At 43.3% G+C, this 20,644-nt stretch overlaps 1 protein-coding gene across 2 annotated transcripts in view; it reads right to left on the bottom strand.

Annotated features, from left to right (window-relative positions):
* The window catches only part of THSD4 (thrombospondin type 1 domain containing 4), a 598,412-nt gene that overhangs the window by 4,052 nt on the left and 573,716 nt on the right, over positions 1-20,644 (bottom strand). For both annotated transcript variants that reach the window (XM_065412285.1, XM_065412286.1), the window contains one exon: positions 17,102-17,281. In XM_065412285.1, coding sequence (XP_065268357.1) covers positions 17,102-17,281 — 180 coding nt within the window. The remainder of the gene's footprint in view (positions 1-17,101; positions 17,282-20,644) is intronic.

The following is a 20,644-nucleotide window of genomic DNA, read 5'->3' as shown; positions in this document are numbered from 1 at the left end:
CCTTTCCTTTGATGACAGAGAGAGAGGAACACATTTTGAGTCTTTGACCTCCGATCATCACAATGACCACTTGCTTCAAAATGAGCACTTTTCTGTTAAAGTTCTTCATTTGCATTCCACAAGGCTTCTTTCTCTTTTGATGGATTATTTAGTTACAGGGGTTTACACAATGTAAATGTTTGTTATTACATAACAACAGGATACAGATATGTGAAAACAATGCAGGTAACATCCCACTAGTTTTCATGAAGTTTAAACACCAATATACTCTTATACGTTTAACAATCACTTTGATCTATGCTAATACACAAGTGAATTGGCCTGGACCTTCAGCATGAGCTGGCACCTGGTCTGCCAGCATCACAGTAGGGAAAAGAGGGAAGGTGGGGGGAGAACTGTGATTCCTTAATCCCCAAATGCACTACACTTTCCACGTCTCTACCACTCCCTTGGGCTGACCTTAAATCCCCTACACACTCCCACATACCATGCTGGAGGACTGCAGGGGGCCAAGAGTTCTCCTCTGTGTCCTCTCCACTTCTTGGACCATCCTACTCAGTGTAATCACTGAGGTGCTGCTCAATTTTGGGAGCCAGGAGGACTTCACCAAAAGGGCCAAGTTCAGTCTGAGTCTAAAGTGAGTGCCATTCAATCGACTGCAGTGGAGCTGCCAGGGGCGGCTCTACGTTTTTTGCCGCCCCAAGCACGGCTTTCGGCGGCACGCTGCGGGCGGTCCGCTGGTCACGGAGATTCAGCGGCATGCCTGCGGGAGGTCCTCCGGTCCCGCCGCCGAATTGCCGCCAAAGCCGCGGGACTGGCGGACCTCCCGCAGGCATGCCGCCGAAGGCAGCCTGACTGCCGCCCTCGCAGCTACCGGACCAGCAGGCCGCCCCCCGCGGCTTGCTGCCCCAGCCACGCGCTTGCTGCACTGGTGCCCTGAGCCCCCCCTGGGAGCTGCACCAGGGAAGAGCTGAATTTGGCCCTAAGAGAAGTTACAACATTTAGATCACAGATTTGCAGGATGGCTTATTACTGTCTCAGCACCTGCTCCTATACTTGCACATACCATTGATAATTGCTGAGAGTTCTGCTCCGGTTTCTGGCAAGTGTACTAAAATCAGACACAGAGACAGCACCTTCAAGTATTCTTGAAAACCCCCTAAGCGGATTAAGTGTTTTAAACAAAACAGCCAGTATCTTCACAAAAGTCTTTAAAAACTCCAATCTTTGATAGTGGTTTCTGGAAACTGGGTTAGAAACATTATGTGAGTGTTATTTATCCTAAACTCCTTCACAAAGAAGAGTGTATTGGGACTGCTATCCCTCTACCATTAAATGAAAAATCTAATTAGACAAAAGCCAAAATAGACACAAAGGTTGTACTGATAAATGGTAAGGAGCCAAGCCTCATCTATCTATTGTAATGGATAAACTCTGCTTTCAACCCTAGGGCATGATTCTTCACTCCATTAAAAAAAAATAAAACTTAAATTAGATCAAACTTGATTATGAGATGAACATTGATGTAGAATAATAGCAGTGTGAGTTCCATGGCTTAGACTAGAAGTTCACAGCACATCCATCAATTTTTGTCCATTTACAGCAACCATGTGCCTGCAGTACTTTTAAAACACTGCCAAGCGCAGCCTCAACGAGCTTTTCTTCCAACAGTAGTTTCTCAAATGAAGAGACTCGTCTATGCTTTGCTTTGCATAAAGCCCTAGGTTCCTGAACACTGTGAATATACCAATTTTCATTAAATTAGCATTTAGAGTCTTAAATAATACTGTACTATGCATGGAGGTAAGAATTGCATGTCCTGAGGCTACTTGGTGGTTAGCTTTGCTACTAAAAAGAAACAAAAAACCAACATAGGACAATAGCTGATGAGAAACCTCTAATAAAATGTATTTTTCTTGAGGTATTAAATTAGAAGCATTAACAAAAGGAGAAAGCCATCTGAGAGGAAAATATTCTCTTATTGTACTTTGATCAATGTACCATAAAATAATAACGTGGCTTTTACCTTCAAATTTCTTACAAGCCATCACTACTTACCTTGGCTTACTAAGGGTACATCTAAACTGCAATAAAAAACCCATGGCTGGCCCATGCCAGCTGACTTGTGGGGCTCAGGCTAAGCGGCTGTTTAACTGCACTGTAGATATTTGGGCTCGGGCTGGAGCCCAGGCACTAGGATCCTGCGAGGTGGGAAGTGCGAATGTTTACACCGCAATTAAATAGCCCTGCAGCCTGAACCCTGCCAGCTTGAGTCAGCTGGCGTGGGCCAGGAGCAGGTGTCTAATTGCAGCGTAGACATACCCTAGAACTGCAAAAGTTTCCTCCACCATCTCCTCCTTCCCACCCTCAGTATTTCATGTGAATTTCGTGCTCATAAAAGGTGTCAGCCTATTTAATCCCTGTAGGAATCGGTGGAACCCATCCAAAAGGAACATTAGCAGCCATTCCACAACAAAAAATAAGGACTGGGAAGGTTACTAAAGAACAGGGGTCAACAAATTAGCAGGGACAAAGAATGGAAAAAACAGGAAGGTGAGTACAGGTCACAGAGTTAAAACATGGGAACCAAAAGGAGACACGGAGCAAAGAACCCCAGACAACACCCACTGTTCTGAAAAAGAATGTAGGGAATCAGTGGAGGCAACCATAAAAAGTGTCAGTTTGCCTGATCTGGAGGCTGAGGTCTTCTTTTTATAGAGACAAGAGGTACATTAAAGGTGGCAACACTACAACCCAACTCTGTCCAGTCCATGTGCTGAGGACTCTTATTTCAGTCTATATGGTCTATTTAGTCTTTGGTCTCTCTCTTGAGATTGCCAGAAAGGTGGGAATGAGTATTAACTATGCTGATAGTCTTTGTGATGCAGACACTTGTCCAGTAGGAAAATGACTTCACGCAAGTCACCAAATAGCCATAGTTAGCTAATAGCTGTCAATCACCCACAAACAAGACTGGATTTGAAGTGGTGTCCTAGATGTTGAAGATTCTATTAACCTGTGAACCACCTGGTTCCCCTGAAAAGTTGAACTCAAGCCCAGCGCAGAAGTTGAAATGTGGTGCATGGTGCAGTTGCCCAAACCCATGATTATGGAACTGCTACATGTGTTTATCAAGTATGTGCACAACAGACTTTGTGTAAGGCTACTTCCTGTTCTATTCTATTCAGGTTCTTATACCACCCCCCTCACAATATCATCTGAGAGCCTCTCCTCCCCAAAAGCCAGTTCATTAATTCTTCACTCACAATCTTGAATGTGGCCATTCAGTAAATGCTTCTGAAACCTACAGTAGGTACATCATGTAACATTCAGCACTTTCACTGCAGTTCACGCCATCCACCCTGTACCATAACTCCAAATTAATTCTAGGCAAGACCTCCCACTTATACAGTGTTGTACTAAACTCCTTTGTAAAGTGCTTTGGAATATACTGATAAAAGGCCCAACATAAGAGCTAGGTATTATATTATCATCATCATCTACTGAAATTTGGTGATCCTGAGGTATGGAGTGAGGTCAGAGTGTCCCCCACACCCTTGGTTAAGTGGAAATTCATGAGACATTCTCAGCCTATGGTGAAAGGTCACCAAATTTTTCAGTGCAGAGTAGTGATATTTATCGTTCACTGTCTGTTATCAAACTAGACATGCTGCAAAGCTCGTGTATTCTTTCAGGATTTACATGTGGATAGGGTTGAACAATTTGGCATGTCAGAAGGTGGGATGTTGTATGTGCTGGGGTCTTAATTGGGGAGTTTAGGTGCTAACATTTTTTGCATAAAACATATTAAGTAATTTGTTGTATTTTTAACAGTTGCATGGGTATCCTTTGGGTGGTACAGCTTCACACTGCTCCCTAATCACTGCTTTGCCTAAATGGTACAATCTAGCCCTTAATACATTTTTTTTAAAAGTGTTCCCTTATTAAATCCTTCTAAATCACTAATGCTTTCCTCCAAACGTGTTGGATTCCAGGCTAATCTCACAGTTCTTTTGGAAATAATGTTATTAAATTCCCCACATCTAGGTCTTTCAGGAAAGCAAGTCATATCAGTTAATCTTTCACTAACAGCTTTCCTCATTTCCTTTAACACTTGTGGAGGACAGTGATCAGAATCTGATGCTTTGTCTGCCATAAAATCATTTCCATTTCTTTTCACCCATTCTCTAACTCCTGTCAGGAAATCTAATCCTGGGGTTTGTTTACATTTTTGTCATCCTTATCCCAACTCATATTTCTATTTTTTTTAAAAAAAATCAGATAAATGTCTATTTTCCCTACTTTACATTCTACAACAATTTTATAGGTTTCAGAGTAGCAGCCGTGTTAGTCTGTATCCGCAAAAATAACAGGAGTACTTGTGGCACCTTAGAGACTAACAAATTTGTTAGTTTTATAGTTTGGTAGAAACTTTCTCTGTAATTTTATATTTGTATTATTTTTTCAGGCTCCTCTAATTACTCTTCTTATTCCCTTCTGCTTATTTTTATATATCTCACCATTCTCTTCATTACCACACAGTTTATATTTTAAATACTTGTAAAAGCCTCCTGCCTATTGTTTACACTGCCCTAGTCTTTACATCACTATTTAACCACATTGGCCTTTGTTGCTCTTTTCCCTCCATGCACATTTAACCAGGAAGAATTCCAATTTAATTTTCTTCAGCTGACTATGTCCCACTTCCTGCAGCCCTATAGGCTTGCTATACATTACTGACTTCTAATCACAACTCCTCAAGGCAATTTCTGTATTCCATCAAAATCAGCTCTCCAGAAGCCAAAGATTTTTGTACATGCAGCTATGGGATTTTCAAGGCCAATTATATTGAGTTAAAATCCATATTCAAGCAAAGTCCCTATTGACTCCAGGAGTTTTGTCTGAATGAGTTCTTCAGGATTTTGTCCACTTTGACCAATATGATCCTCAGTGCTCCCAAGCTTCACATTTATTCAATTAAACTTGCCTCACTTTTAAGGATTAGAACTGAAATAACCACAGACTACACAGGCTGTTTTCCTCCTGTCTTTTTTGACATAACTATTTCGCTTGCCACCATTACAAAAATAGTTGTTACCATCATGACATCAGTCATTGTCACCAAAAGATTTTACATAATGATGTGCCTTCCTGTGAATATCAGTCAGTCATTTAAAACCTGCTGTCTGATCTGCTAGTACCACAGCCGCCTATCTCATATGACCCCCATTATTATACTGTCTGAGTGTTCCACAGTCTTTAATGTATTTATTTTCACAATACCCTGTGATGTAGAGAAGTATCCCCAGTTTGCAGATGGGGAACTCAGTCATAGAGACACGAATAACTTGCCTAGGGTCCATAGGAAGTCTGTGGCAAAGCAGGGATATGAATCTGAGGCCTGGTCTACACTAGGAGGTTATGTCGAATTTAGCAGCGTTAAATCGAATTAACCCTGCACCTGTCCACACAACGAAGCTATTTAGTTCGACATAGAGGTCTCTTAAATTCGATTTCTGTACTCCTCCCCAACGAGGGGAGTAGCGCTAAATTCGACATGGCCATGTTGAATTAGGGTAGGTGTGGATGGAAATCAACGCTAATAGCTCCGGGAGCTATCCCACAGTGCACCACTCTGTTGACGCTCTGGACAGCAGTCCGAGCTCGGATGCTCTGACCAGCCACACAGGAAAAGCCCCAGGAAAATTTGAATTCCTTTTCCTGTCTGGGCAGTTTGAATATCATTTCCTGTTTGGACATCGTGGCGAGCTCATCAGCACTGGCAACGATGCAGAGCTCTCCAGCAGAGGTGACCATGCAATCCCAGAATAGAAAGAGGGCCCCAGCCTGGACTGATCGGGAAGTCTTGGATCTGATCGCTGTGTGGGGCGATGAGTCCGTGCTTTCGGAGCTGCGCTCGAAAAGACGGAACGCAAAGATCTACGAGAAGATCTCAAAAGCCATGACAGAGAGAGGATACAGCCGGGATGCAACGCATTGCCGTGTGAAAATCAAGGAGCTGAGACAAGGCTACCAGAAGACCAAAGAGGCAAACGGACGCTCCGGATCCCAGCCCCAGACATGCCGTTTCTACGAGGCACTGCATTCCATTCTAGGTGCGGCCGCCACCACTACCCCACCACTGACCGTGGACTCTGAGGATGGGATATTGTCGACGGCCGGTTCCTCGGAGATGTTAGCGGACGGGGAAGATGAGGAAGGAGATGAGGACGACGAAGCAGTCAACAGCGCTTACAACGCTGATTTCCCCGACAGCCAGGATCTCTTCATCACCCTCACAGAGATCCCCTACCAACCGTCCCCAGGCGTTAACCCGGACCCAGAATCAGGGGAAGGATCAGTCAGTAAGTGTTTAAAACATGTAAACATTTATTTTGAACAGAACAGGAATATTAACAATATTAACAATGGGTTTTTCATGATTAGTTTGCCCTAGGCGCTTCACATTTTAGTCCTTGGCAGTGCAACTACTGCAAAATAATCTAACAATGTCCGGTTTATCATGATTAGTTTGCCCTAGGCGCTCTACTTTTTAGTCCTTGCCAGTGCAGCTACTGGAAAAGAAGGTCTATATGTCCGGGGATAGAGCTGAAATCCTCATGGGACATCTCCACGAAACTCTCCTGGAGGTAATTGGAAAGCCTTTGCATGAGGTTCCTGGGGAGAGAGGCCTTATTGTGTCCTCCGTGGTAGGAAATTTTTCCACGCCAGGCTATCATCAAGTACTCTGGGATCATTGCCTTGCAGAGCATGGCGGCATACGGCCCTGTTTTTTGCTAGCTTTCACGCAGCATGCGGTCTTTCTCTGTCCCAGAAATCCTCAGCAGAGTGAGGTCGCTCATGGTGACCTGCTTAGAATTAGGGGAATGTTACTGTTGGGACTGCTTGCCTGTTCCTTTACAGAACTGTAACCGGCGGTTTACAGCCACGCGGTGGAGGCGGGAGAGGGGCAGCATACAGGGATCTTTCCCGGGGACAGCCGCGAGGGGGTGGGACAGGGGCAGAGTTCATGCTTGCCGGATTGCCGGCAGCAGGAACTGGCCAACGCTAGGAGCATTGCTTTGAACGTGAAAGGAGGGCACTGCTATAATTTAAGTTTTAAGCAGCCAAAAGTCTACGGCTTACCATGTCAGCCTGCTACCCGAATTCCGCTGTCCTGCCCCGCCTGTCTGATCTCCAGTGCAAGACCCCAGGCACTGAATTCGAAGGCCGAAAATTCGACCTTGTCCTGAGTGCGCATGTGATAGGTGCTGTGCATGGTCTTGTTCACAGAGAAAGACTATGTTCATTGTTCACAAAAAATTATCTTTGTGAGGAATTCACTCCCTTTTTCCCATCCCACAGCTGCGACTCTCTCCCGACCTACCCTGGCATCCCCCTCCCAGAGGCTGGCGCAGATTATGCGGAGAAAGAAAAGGACACGGGACGACATTTTTCTCAGAACTTATGGGCTGCTCCCGAGCCGAGGCGGCCCAGCAGACCCAGTGGAGGGAGAACATGTTGCAAATCCATCGATCACACATTGAACGGGAGGAGAGGTGGCGTCAGGAAGACCAGCAGGCGACTCAAACGCTGCTTGGACTAATGAGGGAGCAAACGGACACGCTCCAGCGCCTTGTGGATGTTCTGCAGGACCGGAGGCAGGAGGACAGAGCCCCGCTGCAGTCTATCTCTAACCGCCCTCCCCCGCCACAAAGTCCCATACCCCCCTCACCCAAAGTCCCAAGAAGGAGGGGCGGCAGGGGCCGTGAAAACTGTCACTCCACCCCTGCAGACTGCTCAAGTAACAGAAGGCTCTCATTCCCCAAAATTTGATAAGTCCTTTCCTTCCTGCCTCACCCAAGCCCCCGCCCAGTTTCATCCCCTAACTGTTTAGTTGCTAATAAAAAATACGTTTCTGTTAATTACTGTTTCCATCATGTTCTTTTAGAGGACAGTGTGTTTGAAGGGGGGGGAAGGGGGTTGGTAATTGGACAGGACAGTCACCTTTACCAGGGTACAGACAGGGGGGCATGTTCAGCAGCAGGTCACACACACATTGCAGTCACTAGGCACCCTGGTCAGTCTGGGAGGTGGTTTTCATGTTCTGTGTGGGGGTGGGGCTATGTGAATTTGTGGCGGGGGAGGGCGGTTAGAGATCTTATGCAGCGGTCCTTATCCTGGATCACAGAGCCACGCAGCAGCATCCTCCCCCGCCACAAAGTCACATAGCCCCCACACACAGAGTCCCGAAAAGGAGGGGTGGCAGGCTCCGTTGAAACAACCAGTCCACCACTGCTGACCGCTCTAGGAGCAGGAGCCTGTCATTCCTCGAGTTTATATGCGTTCTTTCCATCACTACGCCCGATCCCCACCACAGTCTGCGTCCCAGTTTCAACCCTTTACCGCGAAACCCGTAATAAAGAAAACGGTGTTCATTAACAAAGTTCCATTTTTTTTATTTTTAAACGTGTGTTGGAAGGGGGGGGACGGGGTATGTAGCTGCAGAGGATAGTCAACATAAACTGGGTAAAGAAAAGGGGGCAGGTTCAGCTTCTCTTTAAACAAAGTTAATAGTCACAAGTTACCCTGCTCACTGAGGAACCTAGCTTTCAAAGCCTCCCGGATGCATAGCGCGTCCCACTGGGCTCTTCTAATCGCACGGCTGTCTGGCTGGGCGTAATCAGCAGCCAGGCTATTTGCCTCAACCTCCCACCCCGCCAAAAAGGTCTCCCCCTTGCTCTCACAGAGATTGTGGAGCACACAGCAAGCTACAATAACAATGGGGATATTGGTTTCGCTGAGATCACAGCGAGTCAGTAAGCTTCTCCATCTCCCCTTGAGACATCCAAAAGCACACTCCACCACCATTCTGCACTTGCTCAGACGGTAGTTGAAGAGTTCTTTTTCAGTGTCCAGGGCGCCTGTATAAGGCTTCATGAGCCAGGGCATTAGCGGGTAGGCTGGGTCCCCGAGGATGACTACAGGCATCTCCACATCCCCAAGAGTTATTTTGTGGTCCGGGAAGTAAATACCTTCCTGCAGCCGTCTAAACAGACCAGAGTTCCTGAAAACACGAGCATCATGAACCTTGCCCGGCCATCCGACGCTGATGTTTGTAAAACGTCCCCTATGGTCCACCAGTGCTTGCAGCACCATTGAAAAGTAGCCCTTTCGGTTAATGTACTGGCTGGCCTGGTGGTCCGGTCCCAGGATAGGGACGTGAGTTCCATCTATAGCCCCACCGCAGTTTGGGAATCCCATCGCGGCGAAGCCATCTATGATGACCTGCACGTTTCCAAGGGTCACTACCTTTGACAGCAGTAGCTCAACGATTGCGTTGGCTACTTGCATCACAGCAACCCCCACGGTAGATTTGCCCACGCCAAAGTGGTTCGCGACTGACCGGTAGCTGTCTGGCGTTGCAAGCTTCCAGGGGGTTATGGCCACTCGCTTCTGGACAGTCAGGGCTGCTCGCATCCGGGTGTCCTTGCGCTTCAGGGCAGGGGACAGCAGCTCACAAAGTTCCAGGAAAGCTCCCTTCCGCATCCGAAAGTTTCGCAGCCACTGTGATTCATCCCAGACCTGCAGCACTATGCGGTCCCACCAGTCCGTGCTTGTTTCCCGGGCCCAGAATCGCCGTTCCACAGCATCAACATGACCCATTGCCACCATGATGTTCACGGCGTGGGGTCCCGTGCTTTGCGAGAGGTCTGTGCCACTCTCAGACTTTCATGTCCTCACCGCGATGCTGTAGCCTCCTCGCCCGATTTCTCAGCATCTGCCTCTGGAAAAGGTGGACGATAAGGTGCGAGGTGTTGACAACGGCCATAACTGCAGCGATGGTCGCGTCGGGCTCCATGCTCGCAGTGCTGTGGCGTCCGCGCTGTCACTCACCAGAAAAGTGCGCGAAATGATTGCCCCCTGGCGCTTTCAGGGAGGAAGGGCGGGAGTGACGGTTGGATGACGACAGTTACCCAAAACCACCCTCGACACATTTTTTCCCCCAGCAGGCATTGGGGGCTCGACCCAGAATTCCAATGGGCAGCGGGGACTGCGGGAACTGTGGGATAGCTGCCCACAGTGCACCGCTTCCAATGTCGACGCTTGCCCCGTTAGTGTGGACTCACAAAGTCGAATTACTGCCCTTAGTGTGGATACACACGTTCGACTTTGTAATATCGATTCCACATATTCGATTTAAGTAAAATCAAACTACTCTCGTAGTGTAGACATACCCTGAGTCTCTCAAATCCCATAATAGAGCCCTAAACACTGGTTGATCCTTCCCTCCTGCTCTAAGTGATAATAATCGCATAAAGATTTTTTAGCTCCCTCTTTAAATCTCATAATAATAAACTGCACACTTCCCTTACTACCAGTAACAATATCAGAGAGAAAATCATAATGTACTTTTTGTGGGTGCAAATGACTGTGTCCATGAGCTTGTGGGAATGCATTTAAAGGTTGTTTTTGAAAACTTGGGCCACATGGTTTATTAGTGGAAATTCACTTTGGCCAAAATTGGCTGCCAGCAACACCAACAGAAATCTGAAGAAATTCCACTGACATAAAATAACAACAGGAATAATACCTGACTCTCATATAGTGCGTTTCATCGGAACATCTGAAAGCACCTCAGTTGCTAATTTGTTTAACCTCAGCCTTGTGAGGTAGGGAAATATCATTAGCCCCATTGTACACGTGGGAAACTGAGGCACAGAGAGGTTAAGCAGCTTGACCAAAGTCACACAGGAAGTTTGTGGCAGAGCACAAACTTGAACCTGGGTCTTACTTTAGATTGACTTCTGCTGAGTTACTCTGGATTTATGTTGATTTTATTGAGAGCCAAACATGCATTTTTGTTTTCAGAGAAGCACCCCTGAAACAATTACAGGGAGAAATCTGGATTCTGCTCAGCTGCTTTATTTTATTTTGTTTCCGCCTCTGAAAGAAAGTGGCTAAAGTGTTCCCCCTTCTTTTCTGCTTTCCTCTGATGCCCTAAGTGTGGCCAGATAAATGAGCAATGCAAGCAAGAGGACAAACAAAAAGCAATTTCTATCCTTAATGTCATGTGGGAAAAAATGTCAGGAGGGATTTAGAATCATATTACTTTCAAAGGCGCTTGACTAAAGGTTTGCAGAAAGAAAATCAAAATGAGGGATCTGTGGGCTCTCCCCACAGAGGACTGTCATTTTGGATTTGATTTAAGGCCACGGAAAGGAGTGTACTACAGCATTTAATAAGATGTCATCTAAGTGCTCGTCAAACACATCATATGTCCTTCTGCGGAAATACTGGAGTTTTGGGTTTTCATTTTCGTGACAAATGTTGATTTTTTTAATCATAATTCTAATAAGCTACTTTGTCAAAGATGAGCTATGTTGGGAAGATATATGAAACCAAAGTCACTTGTGGCAGTGGTGCACATCAGCTGGCCCGCTTCCTTTGGAAAATGTTGATACATGGCACTCTCTGCACAGTAAGCTCTACTCTCAGTGATGTTCCAACTGTTGTAGACTGTTTTATGGTAAATATCAGATTGCTTTGGGAACTGGAGCACATCCATCATTCTTTAGTGTCCCTTAATTTTAAATGAAGCCATAATCCTGGAAAGAGGCACTTCTTAATGCTCTGGGTAATATCATTAAGGGATGAAACCACTTAGTAACAGAAAAAATTCATCATTTGCAATAATTATACTCAGCTGTAAATGGCCAAATTCATATCTGGTGTAAGCAGGCCCTATAGCTTTATATTCTGTCTTATCTAGTCGCTGAAGGACTGAAAGGATAGCTGGATTTATCAAGTTTGATTTTGATCATTTACACCCATTTCCCTGGAATGGACCTCCAATAAAAGCCCACTCAGGCTTCCCAGGCTAAACACAGATGCTAAGGACAGTTCATTGGCATTGCTCATCACCCAGCAGTCAAATGAAACATGATTCATACAAAGAACTGGGGGATAATTCAAAATGCATGATTAATTAATAGAATATTATTAGGTCCAGTTGTAAGAACATTTCCATTTTTGCAGAACTAATTTTCCAAGTACAGCATGTATCCATTGTTTAATCTTCTCCAATGCTAAATACTTAATAGCCATTTTTCAATGCAGACTTAGTTGCAAGAAAAACATCTGTACCAAATTTTAATTTTACATTCATGCTGATTTCGTGGATTATTCAGAAACATACTGCATACTAAGAAAGGAAGGAAAGAAAAAGTGCTACCTCTTGATCCACAGTGAAATAACTAGTGGAAAGTCACTACAGGTAACATCCTGAAACATTGCCATAATGCAAGGTTTCTCCCTTTTCTTTGTCCCATAAGGCATATTCAAACCCACACATATACAATGATAGTCAGGGATTACTGGTCTGTGTGTAAAAAATGTTTAGACAGAAAATGCCCTCTCTCTCTTTTATTAGATGTGGTCAGTTGGGAATCTAATAAAACAAACAAGCAGACAAAAAACAACAACAAACAAAAACCCTCCAAACACTTGGAACTATATAGAATTTGATACCTTCCAACAACCTTATAAACAGTGAATTTCTATTTAATCTGATATAAGCAGCATGTTCTTTCCTGATATTATTCCTGCAGATAGTATTACTTTTTACTAACATGGTGTAGTTTTTCTGAAACATTGGTTTCATGAATGTTAGTTCTCTTTACATTTTGTGGGCCAAATCTTCAACTGGGGTAAATCAATATAGCTTCTCTGAGGTCAATGTGTCTATGCCAAGTTATATCAGTTTAGGAAGCAGCCTTCTTTTGCGTTAATTGCATAGAAAACTGGGATTGTATTCAAATTATACACAAAACTAGAAAATAAGTTGCAACATTTCCCAAATGCTTTTTGAGAGAGATATGATGCTGGTGATGTTATTTATTATTTGTATAGTGCCTCAAATTGGGATAGGCACTTTGCAGAAAAAAAAAAATAAAGACATAGTATGGAAGAAGTTCAAAATAACCAGATCATGCCAACACTGACTAATGAATACAGTTACTACTAGTGGGGGAACTACAGTGATTGCAATGGAAACATTCACAGTTGTGAGCACTACACTTGTAGTTATTTTTTGCAGTACTGGACCATACTACTGGAATTATTACATAAATGGATGGGTGAGAAAAACAATTGCAGAGATGAGGCAAGACAAAATGACAATATGAAGATCACATGTTTACTTAGCTATGGTATGTGCACACCTTGAAGGTTCCATTCAAGTTCTTTTTATGTTAAAATAATTCCATAAATAATCTCCATTTATAAAAACGGGTAAATTAACTCCAGTGGGCTGCAGCATGTGTTTGTTATCAATTCCACCAGTAGCTGAGTGGTTTAGATCCTAATCTTCAAAAACTTTTAAACCCTTTCCAAATCACTCTTGCCCTGGTGGTGCCCTTCTTTCCTGGATTATTCATACCCAGCAGCAAGTGTAAAGCTACAATACTGCTTACAAACATCCTCACAGCAAGTCTCACTCAGCTCAACAGTAATGACATGCTCTTCTCTCAGTGGGGAATTTCCCTGATATATCCTGAATATTCCAGAACATTTAGAGACTACTGCATTGCACATTTGGCAGACAATATGGGAAAGTGGCACACACATTGCTCTGCAATTTTTCCTGGGAAGCAAGAAATCGTATTAGGCAATCCTTGAGCTGGCTCTCCAAAATTTCTAGTCATTGTACAAGTGACAGTGCAAATTCATTACATGATGAAAATAAGGGAAATTGCCCATACTAAGAGTCCAACTAGTACCCACTGAGGTAAATAGAAAGATTTGCTAGATCATGCCGTAAGAAACCCAACAATATCAGAAAACCTTATTAGCCATAATTAGTAACGTTAATTTATTAAGCCTATTGATAAGTTTATAGTATACAACCTAAACAAATGAAGAACATTAAATAATATGGACCCGATCTTAAAAAATGGAGATTCCACAGTGATAGACATGAAAAAAGGCTTATCTACACAGATAAATTAATCTGGATTAAGATAGGGTGTGGATTTAAAATGGAATAGCTATTACTGATTAACTCCCTGTGTGAGCGCTCTTATCCCAGAATAAGAATGCCTTAATCCAAATTAGTTTGATCCACTTGAATAAAGATACTTTTATTCCAGAATAAAAGCATCCAGACAGGAAATTAATCAGGAATAGCTATTGCAGAATAACTTCCTGGGTAGCCAAACCCTGATTAGAAATCTCTACTCCCTTTTAATTTAAAATTGGATTTGCTGGTGTTCAGCTTCTTGCAGGGTTACACCATATATCATGAATAAATATTGCCCCAGGATCATTTTAAATTCACAGTCACAAGGGGATATTCTTTAGTGTGTGGGGGGGGGAAACTAACACAAGTCAGCCTCACAGACTCTTGATTGTACTAAATTGCAACTGAAAACGTATTTAATCAATTTTACTGCAATTGTTTTCTGTTGTAGAAACATCAGGAAAAAATGCCATCAAAGAGCAGCTGGAAGAATGGTAGTTTTCTGATAAGCAGCTGCAGAAGGGAGTATTGTTGCATTATTGATTAAAATGGGCAGCTAAAACCACAATCACACACCACAAAACCACCACATTGTGATGGACGGCTGTGCTGCTGCAAAGCTGTGGTAAGATCTCTAACCTAGTGTCATAGAAAAATCGCTGACATTAATTTAATATCTGTTAAATAAGTTCCTTTCTACTTCACTGTAAGATCAATGTCAATAAGAATTTAAAGCTGAGTTATTTCTGATTTCTGAATTTAGCCAGAAGTATTTTTCTAGCTATTTCTTAGGGATCAAATGCCAGTTCCACTCTGGAATGGACTGACCATTTCATAAAACTCCTCAGGCATTTTAATTCACAGATTTACCAGTCACACAAAGCTGACTATTCTCAGCAGAGCCGTTTCCATTTTTCCAGTTTAATGACACAGTGCTGAGGATAGGGGTTCACTGTTCATTTGCGCTACGTCCTCACTACGGGGGGGGGGGTCGATTTAAGATAAGCAAATTCAGGTATGCGAATAGCGTAGCTGAATTTGACGTATCGGAGCCGACTTACCCCGCTGTGAGGACGGCGGCACATCGACCTCCGCGGCTCCCCCGTCGACGGCGCTTACTCCTACTTCCGCTGGTGGAGTACAAGCGTCGATTCTGGGATTGATTGTCGCGTCCCGACGAGACGCGATAATTCAATCCCCGAGAGATCGATTTCTACCCGCCGATTCAGGCGGGTAGTGTAGACGTAGCCTTGGAGGGCAACATAAAGCCAGATTGCTGTCTCCCAGTTAAACAGGCAATCTGGGGTCCTTGCACAGCCCAAGTGTCCCCTCCTCTCCGGCCCACACACTCTAGCCCCATCCCAACTTGGATTCTCACTCATAAGTACCCTCACCTCATAAGGACTCACCAATTCTTCTTCGGACAGGCTGAGCCTATGTACTTCCCAGACCACAGTTTCCTCTATTCAGGCAGGCTGGGGTCTATCCCAGAGGAGGAAAGACTCAGCCTCCACTTTGCCAAACACAGGACTATGTCTGGAATGTTACCTCTGCCTAGAACACCCCAGTAGAGTCAAGACCCAGGTGACAGCAACAAGGACCCCCCAAGCACAGAGTCCTCTGCTGGGATGGTATTGGTGGGACCCCTCAAAGCAGTGGATTTCAGAGCTAACAATTAAGGTGAATGGGACAGTCCAAGCTATTTTTTCAGGCTGTCTCCAGACTCAGGCAGAATCACTGTATTGCTTACAACTGAGTTTTCACAATCATGACAAATTTTTAAAATATAAAGTTGAAATTCTGAAGTATTTGCATGAGTCCAGGAGCATGGCCCTAAGCAATGGGCCTACAGTACCATGGATAATACTACTGACCTTGAAGTGAAACTTAATATTCTTTGTACATGAATTATATTGTAAATAAAACGTGCTGTGTCAATGTTGCAAAGCAGCTGGAAATCTTCCCTACAGGGCAGCCGAAGAGTCCCCCAACAGAAAGGAATCTGGCTTGACTCCATAGCATTTCAGATGTGTACATTCTCTTTTATCTGATTAACTAAATCCCACATTAATTTACCCTCACTGCAGCTGAGGAGATCTGGGAGTGCAGAGGAAGCTCTACACCATTTTTCTGCTCCCCTGATCATGGACAAGCTGGGGGCCATGAGCAGCATAAAGACTGCTCTAAATTATGTTGTCTGCAGTGGCCTCATAGGGACAAGGATCAGGTGAAGTAGCATGAGCTCCATTCTTCCTCAGCATGCCCCCTATATGGAGGGGGACATGGGTGATGCAGAGTCAGCCACACTACCTGGAGATTCCTTTCTGTTGGGAGACTCCTTGGCTGTCCCTGTAGGGAAGATTTCCAGCTGCTTTGCCCCCAGAGACAGCACAAAGCAGGTTTTATTTACAATATAATTCACGTGCAGAGAATATGAAGTCACAATATGGAGTATTGTGTCCAGTTCTGGGCACCACATTTCAAGAAAGATGTGGAGAAATTGGAAAGGGTCCAGAGAAGAGCAACAAGAATGATTAAAGGTCTTGAGAACATGACCTATGAAGGAAGGCTGAAAGAATTGGGTTTGTTTAGTTTGGAAAAGAGAAGACTGAGAGGGGACATGATAGCAGTTTTCAGGTATCTAAAAGGGTGTCATAAGGAGGAGGGAGAAAACTTGTTCACCTTAGCCTCTGAGGATAGAACAAGAAGCAATGGGCTTAAACTGCAGCAAGGGAGGTCTAGGTTGGACATTAGGAAAAAGTTCCTAACTGTCAGGGTGGTTAAACACTGGAATAAATTGCCTAGGGAGGTTGTGGAATCTCCATCTCTGGAGATATTTAAGAGTAGGTTAGATAAATGTCTATCAGGGATGGTCTAGACAGTATTTGGTCCTGCCATGCGGGCAGGGGACTGGACTCGATGACCTCTCGAGGTCCCTTCCAGTCCTAGAATCTATGAATCTATGAATCTCATTTCAAGGTCAATATTATTCCCCATGTGATGTTTTTCATATAAATACAAAGGAAATGGTCAGAGACGCACCAATCTGGCATGAATATAGAAAAGGAAGAAAGGACTTACTGTGCTCCACTCTGTATTAAACCACTTAGCCCCACAGGGTTTGAGGTAGCAGGACTGCTGGCTGGGAGGTCTTTCCAAAAACGAACATTCATAAGGGTTCAACACATCAAAACTGCCTTCCGTTTTTCTAATACAAATGACTTCTCTCTGTTGGGTTCCGCTGCCACATTCAATTGAACACTGCATCAGGGAACAGAAAGAGTGGTGGAAGTCACATAACAGCATATCTCTGATATTCTAGTCACGTACTCTAGCTACTCTCATAAATTAAATATGCATTTTAGACTAGCGTTCTGTGCCACCAGAGGGATAGTCACACTTTATAAGTATTAATGTTCTGAAGGAGGAAGCTTTAAAGCTTGGTTTGCTTATGCTCCAAGTCCCTGGATACAAATCTGGACTGCAACATTCTAACGTCTTCTTGTACATCCTTGTTCCCTGCCTCCACTGAACTGAGGCAGATCTTTCTTCTCATCCCCAGCACTGCAGACCTGATTATTCACTCTTTCCGATGCCCTGCCCACAGCCCAACTTTATTTTATGCTAGAAAATGGCAGGTGAAAAGTGGACTTGAAATACTGCTGCCCCAGGAAATATTAGACATAGCACTTAACCTTAATTGTGCCCTGAGGCCCTGATTCAGCAATGTACTTCAGCACATGCTTATAATTAAGCTTCTGAGTAGTCCCATAAAAGTCATTGGGACTTCTCATATGCTTCACGTTTAGCCTGTGTTTAAGTGCTTCACTGGCTCAAGGCTATACAGCTTTTTGTCACGTTTTTGCTGGAGCACAGCAATCAGCGGAGCGCTGTGAAAGAACTTGCAAGTTCTAGGCTAACAGGTTCTGTTCGTTGTACTGTTCCATATGGCTGGCCAATAAACAAATGACACACAAGATTTCCATTGTTTATTTATTTATTTGGGCACCAAAGTACATTTTTCAAAACTGTCCATAAGGAAACAGGATTACTGGGTTTAAAAAAAGAAATCCTTACACTTACCGTACAGAAGCGGCTAAAGCACTACCTTTGGTTCTAAAGACTACAGAAACAAGTAATATTTGGTCAGCTCAGAAAGCCACCTAATCTAGTTACACATTTCCAGCATTTTACAGGGGCGTCAATTACATTAATTTAATTGAAGCCTAGGAAAGAGAAAAGAAAATGAAGTACTTTTTAAAAAGCATACCTTTCAAACTGTTCATAAGACATGAGTCTTTATGAAATAATCACATTTTCTTTAAAATCAACACAGTAAAAAAAAAAAATTATTTCCCCCCGGTCTTGTTACCCAAAATTAGCGTCAAATTTTCAGAGGTGCCTAAGTGACTTAGGAGCATAAGTCTCATTGACTTTCAAATGAGAATTAGGGCTGGTCTACACACAGTTTTTACAATGCTTTAATTATGTCAGTTTAGAAGTTTTATACTAGTATAACTGCATCCACATTAGGTAGTTGTACCACCTTAATTGTATCAGTTTCTAAACTGGCATAGATAAAGCGATATAAGTACCCACCTTGTAGATCACTTGGAAGCAATGGAAGATGCACAGCATTTAGTCAGCAGGTGATGAAGAAGGGTTATCAGAAATACACTTGGAGGATTTAGTGAAAGCCAACAAAACATTTTTTCCCCAATAAACTTCTAAAAAAATCACATTCTGAATGGATTATATCAGGAAACTTTTGTGTTTCCTGTAGAGGATATGACAGCTGTAACTGTTGATTTGAATTCGGAGCATGAAATTCCAACAAATGTGAACATTACCAAAACCAAACCAAAAAGGATACTCCAACTAAAGCCACGACAACACCATTAGCTTAGTTTCCCAAGCTATGTTAAAAGTAAAGAAGCAAAAGGTGTAAACACAGGATTCTTTATCTTTACATTTCACAGCTGTTTGATTTCTGTACTTGGTCTCAGCATAGTATATTTATATGGCAGTTTCTTTTTCTTACTTATAGGAAGAGGAAGGTCCATCGTTGTCTTGAGAACTATTGCACACTTTTTATCACAAGGATTGATTTTGCTCATAAAGTAAACTTTATAGGAAACTTAGGTTAAACGCTGAGACAATACACTTTCACTAAACTAAACTATCAGTTCATGATATTAAACTGAAATAAGTTGGAGGCTTTCCATTTTGTTATGTTTGAGAATGACTGGTATTAAAGTTCGTAATGTGATAACGTATAACTTGAACCAGGCCAGTATGGGATACAAATTTCTGTGAGGCTCTGTGAAAAGGAACGTCGAGGATAAACGTTGAGAACCCTATATTTATTCATTAGGTTTTAGGAGCCAATTTAGCTTACAGCAGCCATCTGAAAATAAGGATCACAGCGCAGTCTGAACAAGGCACAAATCAGGAAGCTTATCTGTTAGGATATATCCTAAGAATACTAAGGGATGTTAATCACAACCTTGTACATTTAGAGCTCTTTTTAAGGCCTAAAGAGAGCCTCACAAGAAAATTTACCTTATGTCCTAGCCTGTGAACCAATTAATAATATTTACTTATGGCCAGCAAACTAGCCTCTACTTTGCCAAATGCATGATAATAGCCTAAACAAGACTTTCTGTTTTGCCTTGGTTTTCATTAGTGGAATGGAATATATGTATGAGCATACAATACAGATCATATGACATCAATGGAAGAGTTTTATTTCTTTTCATAGGAAAAGGCTATCACCACCACAAACATTTTCCGGTGAACTCTCTTATGGGCTTCCTGTAGTTGTGAACTGTTGATACAGGGTTGGGAAGTTGAGGGAATATTGCTTGATCATTCAACTCTTCTACACCACTGGCCTGGCAAGCATTAACAAAAATCAGATTCTTTTAATTCTCCACTGGTGGCAGCAATGATAGACATGCTGGTGGAGGCAGGGGGAGGTGGTTTTTTACCATGTATTATCATGAATTTGCTTTAGTGGTGCATGCAACCTCTCCTTTGCTTTCCATGAATGGTCATATGCACAAGTTCTTGTCTGAAATAGTGTTAACAGACAGACAGGGCCTTGTGAATATGTATGTCATATTAAAGAATAAAACAATATTTTAATTCTTATAATCTTAAATGGACTATGGTCTAAGATGGGTTTTAATATTAAAATATTCTCCCTGAGCCTCCATCACAGATACAGCCAAAAGAAAACACTGGGTTGCCTCCACTGGCCTTCCACCAGAATGCATAAGAATAGGATAAAAGACAGTGATGCTCACAGGTACCATCAGGCTCCAAGAGACATGCTGCTAAATATGCTGTGTGAATGCTGGGTGGGAGGTGGTGTGTCCAGTTCCATCTCATGAGCATTGCTTAAACAAGACATCTGGTGGCTTTTCATATGCATTGCCAATGGCAACTACTGGGTATAAGATGGTTTGACTATCATTAATAGGGATGTATCATTGAGAACTGGCCTTGAGAGGACTGAAGTCATCAATGGCCACTGTCTGCTGGCACTTTCTCATCACATTGCCTGCCCTTCTGGTTACACAAAGTCCCCACATATCGAGCTCTGAAGATTGGACTTGATGT

The sequence above is a fragment of the Emys orbicularis genome, chromosome 10 (genome assembly GCF_028017835.1).
Source record: "Emys orbicularis isolate rEmyOrb1 chromosome 10, rEmyOrb1.hap1, whole genome shotgun sequence".
Lineage (NCBI taxonomy): Eukaryota > Metazoa > Chordata > Testudines > Emydidae > Emys > Emys orbicularis.
The sequence above is the reverse complement of the archived record's forward strand: the minus strand, read 5'-3'. Positions and strand labels throughout refer to the sequence as shown.